The 13880-nt window shown below is 35.6% G+C and overlaps 1 protein-coding gene across 1 annotated transcript; it reads right to left on the reverse strand.

Moving 5' to 3' along the window:
• Positions 1 to 1152: 1152 nt before the first annotated feature.
• Positions 1153 to 13601, reverse strand: LOC117111551 (alpha-N-acetylgalactosaminide alpha-2,6-sialyltransferase 3-like). The gene is made up of 6 exons (XM_033254486.1): positions 13509 to 13601; positions 8763 to 8865; positions 8031 to 8273; positions 4977 to 5377; positions 4466 to 4573; positions 1153 to 2009 (listed from the first exon to the last, which is right to left on the reverse strand). Exons 2-6 carry the CDS (start codon positions 8844 to 8846, stop codon positions 1697 to 1699), a joined length of 1149 nt encoding a protein of 382 aa, XP_033110377.1. The 5' UTR covers positions 8847 to 8865; positions 13509 to 13601; the 3' UTR covers positions 1153 to 1696.
• Between the last annotated feature and the right edge of the window lie 279 nt (positions 13602 to 13880).

Below are 13880 nucleotides of genomic sequence, written 5' to 3' on the forward strand. Positions count from 1 at the left end.
TTATACAATATAATAAATATACAATACAAAGTAACAAATAAAAAAAAAAGCATTAAAATCCAAGAACAGAAAAATTACAGTACAACAAGTATGGTTTGTTGAACGTAGCCAGATAGTTCATGAATGCCACTTAAAGTACTTTCAATAAGTTTGAAAAAAGCAATCCTAATATTATTACCTTTATTTCAGGGTATGACAGTGCACAAATTGTATTATGATAAATTTTGACTCAAACAAAAACAGCCTCAAGAAATATAAACTTAACATGAAAATTAAGAATGATGTTGGATCCAGAGTGTTTTTTAATAGTCTATTAATTGAAAGTTATGTTTTCTTTTTTTAAATGTGCAGCTTATTGAAACTGTTTTCCTTTTCTTCTTGCATCACTAGTCAGAAATATATTAATATATTTTTAGAAGACAATTAATTAAAAATAATTATTCACAGAATGTGTCGCTCACAAGTTGAATACAAAGCTACACATTATCCCACATTATAGGGTATTGCCTGGTAAAATGTTATGGTTTAAACGGTTGCACTTTTCCATTTGCATTTTATATTGTATTACATTTTTGTATTCTGACCAGCAAAAATTGGGTTGGGATTTGCCATTGCCTTACTTTAGACACTGTTTGTCATTTCTACTATTGTACATTTGCTTTATTCTTATATCACATTTATATCTAATAAATATATATATATACAAAAATTTGCTAGCCTCAACGTTAATTTATTCTGAATACTGAATAAATTGCCAAAGAATCAATGCTTGTTGTAGCTTGGTTACGTCTGGTTTTTTTTTTATTGAATATTTGGGTTTGTGCTGCAAGGAATATACTTATGTGCAACATCAATAGTAAGTAACTAAACCATTATCACAACATAAGCATCACCTTTGTACACAATACTGTTGTTTGAGATATGCATTTTGAATTTTAGGCTATTATTACTTGCATTAATTATTTGAATTTTATTTAGTGAAGCATAATTATTCAATATTTCGACATTAATTATGTCATCATCATTCCTGATGATGACATAATTAATGTCGAAATATTGAATCCCAACACGATGGCGTGTATTTCAATACTTGGAGTATGTATTATACTTTCTTATCTGAGATTAATCAGTGGACCTTTCGGTTTCAAGCATAATTATATTATAGATCATTTTCTAAAGCACTTTTTAAAATTTGACTACTTCACCATTTTGGTGTGGACATTACCTTTTTTTTTTTTATTTCACACTGGCAATACAGATATATCAAAATAAATAAAAGACAAGCAATTGAAAACCAGCATCTATCTCATTAAGCTTGGCTGGATTCTAGTGCTACAAAAGCCTATAATTTTTAAGGGTGGGAAGGAAGATAAAGGGACAGTGTTTTAATCAATTTTAGTGAGGAAATAAGCATGGTACTTCACTTTGGTTCCACAACTGCCACTGATCACCTTGTTGGCTTTTAACTTGGAGTATGTATAGGGTATGCTTTGTGAATCACTAGAGATTTTATAAGTAAAGAACAATTTAAAGATAAAGATGTTCAGATGATTAACAGATTTTCTATGCTTGCAAGTATACAAGCTAGGTGTCTAAGAGCATTAAAAATGAAAAAATAGCACTTCAGTAGATAGTCACCATAATTTTTTTTAAAGCATTATTACCTCTTCTTGTCTCATTTCCAAGCATTCTCACCCTAATACATTGAGCCAAATGCCCATTGTGCAAAACTCTGAAATAACATCAACGGCAAGCTTTTTTCCTCCTCTACTTTTCTCACCCACGGTGTATCAACAACAGGCGCCTCAGATGTCCTACTGATATTCCATGGTGGGTAGTGGAATGTGATATTATACAAATGTGCCCAACGACTGAACACTGCCTTTTCTGTAAGGAAGCGATGACCTCCAATCAAGGAGGCGTTTTCATGACTACGGTAATAGTCACACTCATCTGGTTTATCCCAAGACTGAAAGTAATGGTATTTAGTTTTCTTGTGGGGATGTTTTCTGAAAAAAACAATGATTATCCAAATTATATGTTGTAGGGTAATGCTATTTTAAGGTTAATTGAATTTTTAGCCATTGTTTTAAAATTTTATGAAATACAATATGACATCAAAGTACAATACACGACAAAAGGGACACTGAGTGAAGAGATTAAACCAGGAAAAAAAAATCAAGTGCAAAAGATTTAGATTTTTAAGTTTACTGTCCTTGGTAAACACTATGAATAGTAATATACCTTATAAATTTTTTGGAGGCTTCAGTGCGGCGCTCATTGGAGAGCTGCGCTTATAATAAAATATTAATGTGGCGCTTTCCATGCTCGTTCCCATGATACGTATGTGTTCCGTATGTGTTTGATCCAATGACCGGGGTAGTAATGTGAAGCGCTTAGCGGCTTTGTGCATGAAGCGCTATATAAGGACATATTATTATTATTATTATTATACCTATCTCACACATTCCCGTAGTTCAGTAGGCCTACTATAGGTCCTACGTAATTGTAAATAAACGTTAATAAAAAATGCTTGTGTCTTCATTGTGTTTATAAATTAATTTTAACACCGTATACTTTGTATTTAAACAATTTATAATACTAATAGCTAAAAAATAACGTTTGGTGCCCAAGCCTAATGGAAAATATTATTTTTGGCTTGTTTTCACAGGCCGCAAAACACACAATCGAGCGCCAGAGATGTCTCACGGGCCACTAGTTGGGAACCCCTGACCTAGGGTGTCTACTGTATCTGTTTCCCAAGCTTTATCCACCTATAGTTACATTAATGCAGGGCACGCGCTGGAATTATGTAAGAACATGTTAATCATCTCTGATCACCCCACACTCATTGGATTGGTGAAAGGGTGTCTGTCCCCTACATCCGTCCCTAACAGGAAATTGGTTATGATCTTTTGTTTCATCAATACTGCTCCACAAGAAAGGATATCACAGATTCTAAAAATTGCATATGTCACTTTTCCCTCAAATATATATAAGATATACACAAAAACCTTAACAAACCCTATGAGACTATGACTACATTCAGATTTGGATATTAGCCAGGCTTGAGTTAAGCCCGCCACAACGTTAACCCCAGCTTAACTTTGCCGGGCATTCAGACTAGCGGGTATAGCCAGGAGGCACAAGCATTTGCATCATAATGAACCGTGACCAGGAAACGTGTTTCAATTACTCGCGAAACGTATGCTCGCTCACAGCGTATGTAATTGAATGCAGATTGGTCATAGTCAATGCAAGACCCCCCCCCCAACAACGATTAAAGCACGGCTTAGAAAAGTTAAACACGGTGGCATGCCAGGCCTAGTTACTATAGGAACACAGCCTGGCTTGAGATAAGCCACCTAGTTCAGACTGGCAGGTGGATAAACTCGGTGAGTTGAGCCGGGTTTATCCACCTAGTCTGAACTAGGCCTAAGAGAAGGTCTTTGACTGTCAGAATTCCAGCAGTTCTCTTCAACCAGAAAATACATCCATCCTATATAAATGTCATCAACACAATATACTATACAACCATGGAACAACAATCATACTGCATAGTAACAAGATCAGTAATTGAAAGAGGAATAAGACAGGGGATACTACCTCACCTAAATTATTCAATGCTACACTGTAAGGGATGATCCGAAATTTAGACTGGAATAGAAAGGTAATCACATCGTTTGTATGGGAATCACATCATCTCCTCTTTGCAACGATAATGTGCTCATAAAAGACAATACCAAAAGATTACAGGAAATGTTAAATTAGCTAAACAAAGAAAGCAATCAATATTTGATTAATAATAAACAGGAAAAAGCCAAAAGTCAAGCACATCAAGCTCAACAATGAGATCATAGATACAACCAACAAATATATTATTTACAACTACTGAAAAAAAAACAAAAAAAAAACACACACACAGGCTGGGTGGAATGCTTAAACCAAAAAATTGAGATGAACAGGTCACCTCGCCAAAATAAATGATAATAGATGGACAAAAATAACTACTGAATGGAGTTCAAGAACAGGTACTCAAGGTCAGGAATGATATAAAACCAGATGGAGAGATGAAATTGTATGAATTGCAGGCATGTCGTGGATGAGAATTGCGCAGAACAGGAGTAGATGGTTTCAGACCGGGTAGGCCTACTGTACACCCTGCAGTGGACAACGGTTTAAATGATTATGATTAAAATGATATTTACCTAATAATAATAATAATGGCATCTTGTAATTTGTATTTGAATTAGTGCAAGATCTTAGAGGGTCATCCACCCATCGCCACTGTCGCGTTCCCTCTACCTAGGTGGTGCGAACAAAAGAACAGGAAAAACATTTGCCCTGCCACAGACAAATGGCTGCTCAGAGGTGGCAACTGGGATAGTACAGTAGCCCCCTAGAAATATCTCTTACTATTAAGTTAACTAAATTTATTTACTATGAAATACATCTTACGCCCTACCTGCAATAGTTTTCATCGACAAAACCATAGACATCAATTTCCTCACACATATCTATGGCAACAAGAAAGGTGTACCAACCAGTCGACAACCACGTATTTGTATTCTTTCTGGAAAATTAAAGGAACTATTAGAATACAGAAAAGTTTATAATTTTAAAAAAAATTCCACATTGAAACAGTATTTCAAACTAGTTTTGCTATACTATAACAATTTTTAAACAAATTCTTTTATTTCCTTTGTAATCTAACAATTTGATCATACAATTACAAAATGTTGAGTTTTTGAATTTTAATAAAATTTTAGTATAACTGTCATTCTACAAAGTAGTTGAAAACAGGTGGTACAGCAACCAGGCTGAAAACAAATACATTTTTACTACAGAAAATCGCCCAAAACAAAAGAGGCACTCTAGGTAATGGGGCTAGAAATCCAAGGACTATGAAAGAAGTCCTCAGATTAGTCACTTTCACTTATTCTCTGAAATGTTTAATTCAGTTTAACTTCACCTACTTGCTTTTGCCAGTTTCCAATTCAAATATAATATCTGCATTGAGTTCACCAAACTTGTCCAGACTATAGTAATCAACATCTGGAAATTGTTTCATAAGTTTATAGGCATTCATCTTAGCCCACCTATGATTGTTGGCGTTTAAGCCAAAAAACAGCACTTTCTCTGGAGCGCCATCTCCACTTAAAATACCTTCAGCATTCACCATTACATTCTCTGTTGACATGTGACATATTACCCGAATGGTAGTCCTAGAGCCAACATCCTCTTTGTAATGTTCTGTGGGGGCGTGGTTCATTCTGATGATACATGAAGCATTGTTGATCATGTGACCAGCTTTTGTGTTCAACATCTGACCAGAAGTTGAAACAATAGCACACGTTGAACACTTCTGTTTAAGTTCCTAAAAGATGATAAACAAAATTACGCTAAATTTCAAGTTGAAATGAAATTCTGAACAAGACAATCTTTTTTTTTTATCTATGAGCACCGTAACTTCTGAGATTCTTGTCATACACACATATACAGGCATATCTATCTATCTTGTGGTGAGTACAGACCTGCCTAATGTGAGGATCATGGTATTGTTAAACAACAAAAAAAACATATTCAAAAGACAACTTAGCTACTCTAGCTAGACCAGAGTGGCCTAGTACTCCTAGCTAAATTAAGCCAAAGTACTGTACCTATGACCTCATTTATATTGACTTGTGTTTTGTTTAATTACCACATACAGTACATCGTCAACATCTATCACAATCTACTACATGTTACATTTAAGGTTCTAATACCCCCTTCACACTGAACTAGTTCGCACTACGTTCTGGAGAACGGGGTGGAACGGCGACGAACGGGATTTGAACGGAATGGACATAGTAGAGACCGAAATACACTCTTAGTATGAACGGTATGAATGGGCAAGGATGGGAATAGTGGTCCAGAACGTCAGCCATGTTTAAAATTTGATCGTGTTCTACCCGTCCAAAAATAGGACTGAGTAAGTTCGTATTTCGAACGAGATTACTGTACTGAAAACGGAATTGCCATACTGCGAACATGGAATGAACAGGTTAAAAACGAGGTGAACGTTGTGCGAACGGGGGGCGGGGGGAATAGGAGTACGATCCAACGCAGATGCTGTTACGTTCCACCGCGTCCTGCCCGTTCTCAGACAGACCTAACTACATTCCATTACGTCTTCACTGCGTTCTTAAGCCGTGTTAACCAATTTATACGTTTGTGATACGTTGCTATTCAGTCCTAAACAGTTCTTGCTCAGTTTTTATACAGATCTACTCCTTTCTACTACATTGTCAGTACATTCAGTCTGTTTTTAGTCAGATCTACTCGTTTATATTACCTTGTCAGTACGTTCAATTCGTTTTTAGTCAGATCTACTACATTTTAAACTACGTCCACCCCGTTTGCAGTCGAATCAGCAAAGTTTTTGTTATAAATAGCGCAAATTAATGATGCTCTCCTCATTTGGAAATCAACTCTCTGACTGAATTGTTATATTATTTTACCATGGAGCAAATGCAATTGCTCTCAACACTAAATATGATGAATGTTGGTTTTCTGCAATTGATAGTAGAAGCAGGGCAACAATATGAAGAGATCAGAGAACATGAAGAAAAAGAAAAACAGAGGAGAACTAGGAGAATTAGAACATGTTGGGTGAGGGATCTTCTTTTCTTGCCCTGTTGAATCTGTGATTCTGCTTCATCATTTTCAGAATGAGGTGATGATGGTGCCTCACTCCCTAGAGCTTCCTCCTCTTTGTCTTTATCAGCAGCAGGAGTAGATGGGCAGCATCGTCATCAGCAGGAAAATCATCAATGTATTTCTTTGAGGTTCCTCTCCCTTGCCTCTTCTGTTACCTTGGCATGTGTACTATAGCAAGTACTGAATCGAAATGAGAACGGGCTAGATATGGGTCATATTACAGCAGATCGGACTGGAACATGACAGAGATCCCCGTTCTGACTTGGAGATAAGCTTGAGTTAAGCCCGGCTCAACGTTAAGCCCGGTTTAACTTTGCTGGGTGTTCAGACTAGCGGGTTTAGCCAGGTAAGAATTTGCATAATAATGAACCGTAACCAGGAAACTGTTTCAAAACATCGCTTGCGTAATGTACGCTCGCTCACAGCGTATGTAATTGAATGCTGATTGGTCATTTCATCACCCGAAGTCAATGCAAGACCCCCGCAACGATTAAAGCCCAACTTAGAAAAGTTAAACATGGTGGCGCGCCAGGCCTAGTTACTATAGGAATACAGCCCGGCTTGACATAAGCCAGCTAGTTCAGACTGGCTCAACTGACAGGGTTTATCCACCTAGCCTGAACTAGGCCAAAGACTGCCTGAGAACGCAGTGCAAATGGGCAAGACTGAGCATCAACTGGTTTGAACGGACACATCGTAGTGCGAACCGTGTAGAAACGTCCTACTGTAGAACAGGTTGAAACTTACTGTGAACAGGGTTAAACGGGTTGAGGATGGATTGGAACTTGTTAAGAACAGAATGGGCAGGAACCTCTTCCCGTTTTAAAAGTTGTGTGAACGTTGTACAAACCGTCTGCAATCGTAATGAACTTATTTCAAACTGTGTTGTGTCGCAGTAAAAGCCAAAATTGCACGTTTGAACCCATCCTCATCCCGCTTCATGAAATTTTCAGAATGGGCAGAAACGTTTTTCGAACTAGTTCAGGGTGAAGGGGGTATAAGAAAGCATATGTATTCACAAACCAGAGTGCAATACTACATTAAACAGACACATAATTATGCTGTAAGTTTTCATAGGAACCTATAAGAAGTAAATCACTATTTTTACTGTTGGAAGTGAATTTAAATGGAAGTGTTGAAAATGATTTTGTCTAAGTGTCCTTGGTAGAACAAGGATTAGACATAAAATATAATATAGGCTAATATATCTCTCTAATACATTCAATGGCACACAGTTAAAAACAGTGCTAAAAAAAACATCTATTTGAGAGAGCCTTTAATTTATCATTTATAAAAAATAAATATATTTAATAAATAACATTTTCTCGCACCTCATTTGTTGTCATAGACTTGTACCTTTTGACAACTGTAGGTTTGTGACCATGTGTAGGAAGCTGGAATTTGTTGAGAATCTCAGCCTGCAGTGGTGATATGCTTTGTAGGTTACGCCGAAGACCATTAGATTTGTCAGTGAACGGTTTAATAGGTAGGTGTTGACTCCATGAATTGCTTTTCCATAATCCAAATATGCCAAACATCATGGTGTGGAATGATATAAACACCACAAATGCTATCTGGGAATGTATAATATATATTATATTATTGCTTTAGTAAAGCCACAGCCCACAGCAGCTTTTTGCTGATGGAGCATTTTGAGGAAATTCGAAATCTGCCCCTAATGTATTCCCGCCAATTTATTAGACACACAGTTTTGATGATATGTGACTTGATTACAAGAAAGTATATTTGTACATGTATACCTGTTTATTGAAAGCAGTCGTTTATTTGAATAAATATGGTAATTGAGATAAAATTAATTAACTACAGTATAGTGACTGGATGTCCATATTAACATCAAGTTTTAAATTGGTCTGATCCATAATGTTTGGAGCAACATTACCTATTTATTTTGATGGTTTCTTAAAGAACAGATGTAATATTTTATTAAGTGACATAGAATTCAATTTATTATTTGGAAATTTACTTTTTCACTACCATGTCATGCAATTTTTTAATTTAAGTTATACAACTAATAATTAGACAGACAAGAATACATCACTTACAAAGCACCTTGGATTTGCATATTTTCTTTTTCCATTTCTGCAGCATTCAAAGTCATGCATAGAATGTTCTGGTTGTGATACCATGACAGTTATGTAGCAGACTCTGAAAAACAACATCAATACATTACAAACTAGAGCACACTCCGAGAGCGTATACCTCCACCCACATCATACTTCTCCCCTGTATAAAATTCCCGCTCATCTTTTCCTTCTAAAAAAAAAATAATGAAAACAGATTCTCAACCTCCACCGGCATTCAAACCGGACCAGTCTGTTACCAAGCGGCATCATCAACTAGACCACAAATGCGTTTTTAGTTAGGCCTATGTGAAATCCGGTAGCATTGAAAGCATTCAATCATTGTTCCTTGGACCATGAAAAACCATTCTATAAAGTTTAATTCACATGCATTGATGAGTTTTTGACATATTTAGGTCTGTGACATTTTTGTAGGTTTCCACACGCACACCTGTACACAACCTAACCAGGAACGATCACCAAAATGGCATTCTTTTTTCCTTGGCCACGACAAACCATTCCAGAAAGGTTTTCAGATGCATCATTTTTTGAAAAAAATAGGTCTGGAAAATTTCCTTTAAAAAGTCCTAATATCCACACCCTGCTCTGGATCATAATAACAATTTAATTATTTCTTCCTTGGACAATGACAAACAATTCTACAAAGTTTCTTTCAAATCCATTAATGAATTTTCGAGATATTTCAGTCTTGGACTTTAGCACTTTCAATGAGTCCAAAAGTTCTCGACATTTAGAGGTGTCTTTGACTCTTATATTCAAATTTTACACCAGCCTCAACATGGTAAATGTGAAACCATTTGCTGATCTTGGCTTGTCATCCCAAAATTGCTGGCACTAGCATTAATGATTTTTTTTTAACTACTTGAGTCAATTTGTATTGTTCTGGAAATTTCCTATAGCAGGGTAGAAACAGCTGGTGTGTAGGTTTCTTAGAGTTCATCCCTTCCCCTCATTTTTACAAAACAATCTATCTATAGATATCACAGTGGATGTTGAAAATGTCGTGCCATGCCAAGGCTACATGCAATAGGAACAAGTAGAATTGTATAGCTAATGTAATGGGTGGGCTGTCATTGAAAAAATAAATGGAAGTTCACAATAACTATGTAGGCCGTATATTATTTAGTAATCTTGGTGGTTATGTGTGTAATTATATGTGTGATTTCAGTGTTATATTTCAGTTATTACATTGATGATTATGTCTGTATGTAATTATGTTTCTGTGTAGGTCTACTTTAGTGTATCTAAAATGAATTAAACAAATAGTATCTTATTGTTGCATTAACAGTATCATTTCATTTTTAATTATTGATAGGCTTAATATGTGTGTAAATAAATACACATTAAACCGATAAACAATAATTAAATAATCTTAGATTTAGACACAAAACAGACACATTCAGATTCAGATATATTTTGTCCTCCTGGCAACAATCGCATACAATAACATACAAAAGAACAGTAATAACAGAAAGGGAGCAAAAAACAATAAACACTATTTGTTAAAACAAATGCAAAGATAAGACATGGATTATGAGTGTGCAGAAATTTTCAGGGGAGGGGCGTATTTATTTTTTTTGCTGGCGTACTGTAGGCCTAGCCTAGGCCCTACTGATAGGCTTCTTACAGTAGGCCTAGAGATTTCAAAAACTGCATTGGAGCCAAGCCAAATCTTTAAAAAAGGCCATCGCCATAAAAGATAATTTTACATAAAATATTTGTTTGTACAATATTTATTTTAATAGGCATTGTGGTTCCGTAGGCTAACTGCTGCAGTGCTAGGCTAGGCCTAGGCCAGGTAGGCCTAGCCTAGCCATAGGTCTAGGACTAGTTAGTAAGTAGTAGTACTTAGGCTAGGCCTAGGCCTAAAACAACCGCCAATTGAAGCGTAGGTCGTAACCTATTATTTGTCTTCATAGTACTTTATTATTATCATATTTAAAACATGGTTTATTATCTAAAAGAAACCAAATAAAAACATGTGTACGCCTACTATACTACCGATCAAATCGTTCACGATTTCTGTCAACAAGCACATGTGACTATGAGGGAATCTATTTTTTTTTTTCCTGCAGAAAAAACACACTTTTAATGATGGTGGTGCACTTCACATCTTGTTCCCTGTGCTGAAGATGAAAAAGAAAGATGATTTTTCCTCTATTATCGACATTTTTTTGTTGATTTTCATCACTTTCTTCACCAAAAAAAAAAAAAATGAGAGGCGGCGAGAAAATCAGGGTCGGGCGGTGACGCTAAACAAGTATATATTTTTTTTGGCCTTACTGTAGTTCTGCATTGAGTGCTGCCTAGATGCATGCCAGATTTTAACTAATTCTACTCTACTGTAGGTATAAAATGGATGATTGCTACATAATGTTCTTAGTCTTATCTGTGATTATTGTAGCAAGGCCCTTATCAATCAAAATACTTTCTTTAATTATACAAGCCTTATTAATTAAAAGCTTGAAGTTTGCATAAACCAAACGAAAACCAAAACCAAAACCAAATAACGGAACAGAAAAAAATTGCACTTTGAACAACTGACAAATACAAAAGCTTCACAATCATCGAAAATAATTAAGTTGTCTTATGAAATACTGTACAGTATAGTTGTGTGAGACGTTTAGAAACCAGACCTTTACCATGCTCACCCCAGTTTTAAGCTTATCATCAATCGTCATGCCAAGATAACTAATTACAATTTCAATTACATCATCATCAATTTTGATTGGAATGGGTAACCTGTTTACTGATTCCCTTTAGTTTTCTTGCCATTTACAATTAATTGATTGGTGTCACACCATCTAACAAAATCCTCAATGGTTTCCCGATAGGCATTCTCATTACCACCATGTACTACACCTACAATTACGGTATCATCAGCGTATTTAAACAGATACATGTTTGGGCTACGAGATCATTAGTATATACACATATGATAATGGTGATAAGTTTAGAAAGACAGTTACTGTAGCCACCTTAACACGTTCTCACAATAAAAAAGTTATTAATTCAAGAAATTTAATATGGGTTAACCTCAAGATTGCACACACGCCGTGTGTGTTTTGTACATGAAATAGGAACTTTATTTATGACAATGACTTGATTTTACGTTTGTAAAATCAGGAATTCGTAAATGAGGGGTTCTACTGTAATTGTTTATTGGATGAACAATAGGTGACTCATTAGGAGGTTCATTAACAATTGCGTCCTCAATCCGTGCATAAAATTTGTTTAAATTATTCGCTGTGGCTAGAGATATGGTACCGTATCTTAACTTCACCAGCGTGAAAACATTGTTCAGAAATTGCTCGCTGTGAGCCTGCTTTCCTGCCGAGTTGTTATACAAAGTAAGACATCAAAACTCAAGGAGTACAAAACATGTCCATAATTGAACAACTCACCAAAAATACATACAGTAAATAAAATTTTAAATGTCATGACAACAGAACAATTAATGGCAATCTTCTATCACAATCAATAAAGTAAACAAACCAATGGAGTTTTTAACTTACTCACTCAAAGATACATTATAATATATAACACCTGGCTATAATGTATATCCAAGACTGTATACAATAACGATGTGTTAGCGTTTGTACGACAAAGGATAGTAGGCCTTTAATCACAGAGCCTACAGTAGGGTCTAAGTATGTAGTGTAACTTTTGACCTGATCAGCGACATAATGTGAAAGCACACTACTTTTGAGTTTTTGAGAGTTTTTTATTAGATAATAGAGAAAATAGTTCTATTTTCCCTATGATTAGAATTATTTTTTTTAAATAATTATCTCATCATTAAAAATAGTTGCATGTTAAAAGCTCTGCTTCCAATGTAATCCCTTGCATCTCATTTTCATATACTGTAGGACTTCTATAGGCATTATTTTTTTTCAATTGTAATCATATGTTTGTTGAATATTTTTTTTAATGTATTTTTGTAAGACTGCGACACAGGATACAATATGTTAGTGCAATAATAAACTTTAATAAGCCATATTCAAGACAAAGTACTTAATGTTACGATCACCAACTGCCTCTGCATCAGCGAGTGATTTCGCAATTCTTCATGAACAATGACGTCACATCGGTGGTGGCACTTTATTGGATAATGCAATCTACCGTACCTTTAGCAAACAGAAGATTTACAACTTTTTAAACAGGTTTCACTTTTTTTCGCATGCTGGACATATTTCGGTAGAAGTTAAATCACGTTGTGGTCTGAATTTCCGATGCTACAGTAGAGCTAACTAGACATTATAAGATTCCGGACGCGAACAGTAGTAAATTAAGATTTTGATTAGTAAGCTTCCAGATGTATATAGGCCTATTCTAAATTGTAGTAAAGATTTCAGAATGTATTTATTTGAGTTCTGATTGTTTTAATAACAAAAAATGTTTTCATTCAATTGATTTGTATTGTTGGAGCATACTGTACTACTTACAGGAACAACAAATCGAGCATAATAGAAAACATAATACGAAAAAAATTCACTAACAATAATCTAAGATAGTCCTAGGCCCTATCCGTCCTACAGTAGCTACTGAAATGATATCTATTTCGGCCGCGATGAGGGCTAGGCCTAGACTAGAGAGAGGCCTGGACCTATCTAACATCCAGAAAATTAATTCGGTTTTGTTGTCTTATTAAAATATACACCAATATCTATCTATGGTAAAATATATTGTGTCAATGATCTGACTAACCTTAGAAAGAAGGCAGTTGTAGTTTGTGAACACCTACGCCCTATGTGAGCAATTCAGCCCCAGTATTAAGCAGGCTACCTTCCCATTTTAATCTTTCGCACGAGGGAGGCGTTGATCCGAATAGCAGTTCAGGGTTGCCTGCCAGCAGCTGCCAGCCAGATAGTCGACTTCACGGCCAAACACACGCCATCTCACGGCAAAATTCGGCCAAACTTTTTTTTCTTTTTTCGATATCGGCCAAAATTCGGCCATATTTTAATCCGATTAGAAAACAATAGTGGGTAATGTTCATTTAAAATACAAAAATTACACGAATATCAACTGTAATTTGTTTGAAATTGATATAGGCCTACACAGAACAATGTTAATATT

The sequence above is a fragment of the Anneissia japonica genome, unplaced genomic scaffold (assembly GCF_011630105.1).
Source record: "Anneissia japonica isolate Jap-2015-1 unplaced genomic scaffold, ASM1163010v1 scaffold287897_len220637_cov155, whole genome shotgun sequence".
NCBI classification, from domain to species: domain Eukaryota; kingdom Metazoa; phylum Echinodermata; class Crinoidea; order Comatulida; family Comatulidae; genus Anneissia; species Anneissia japonica.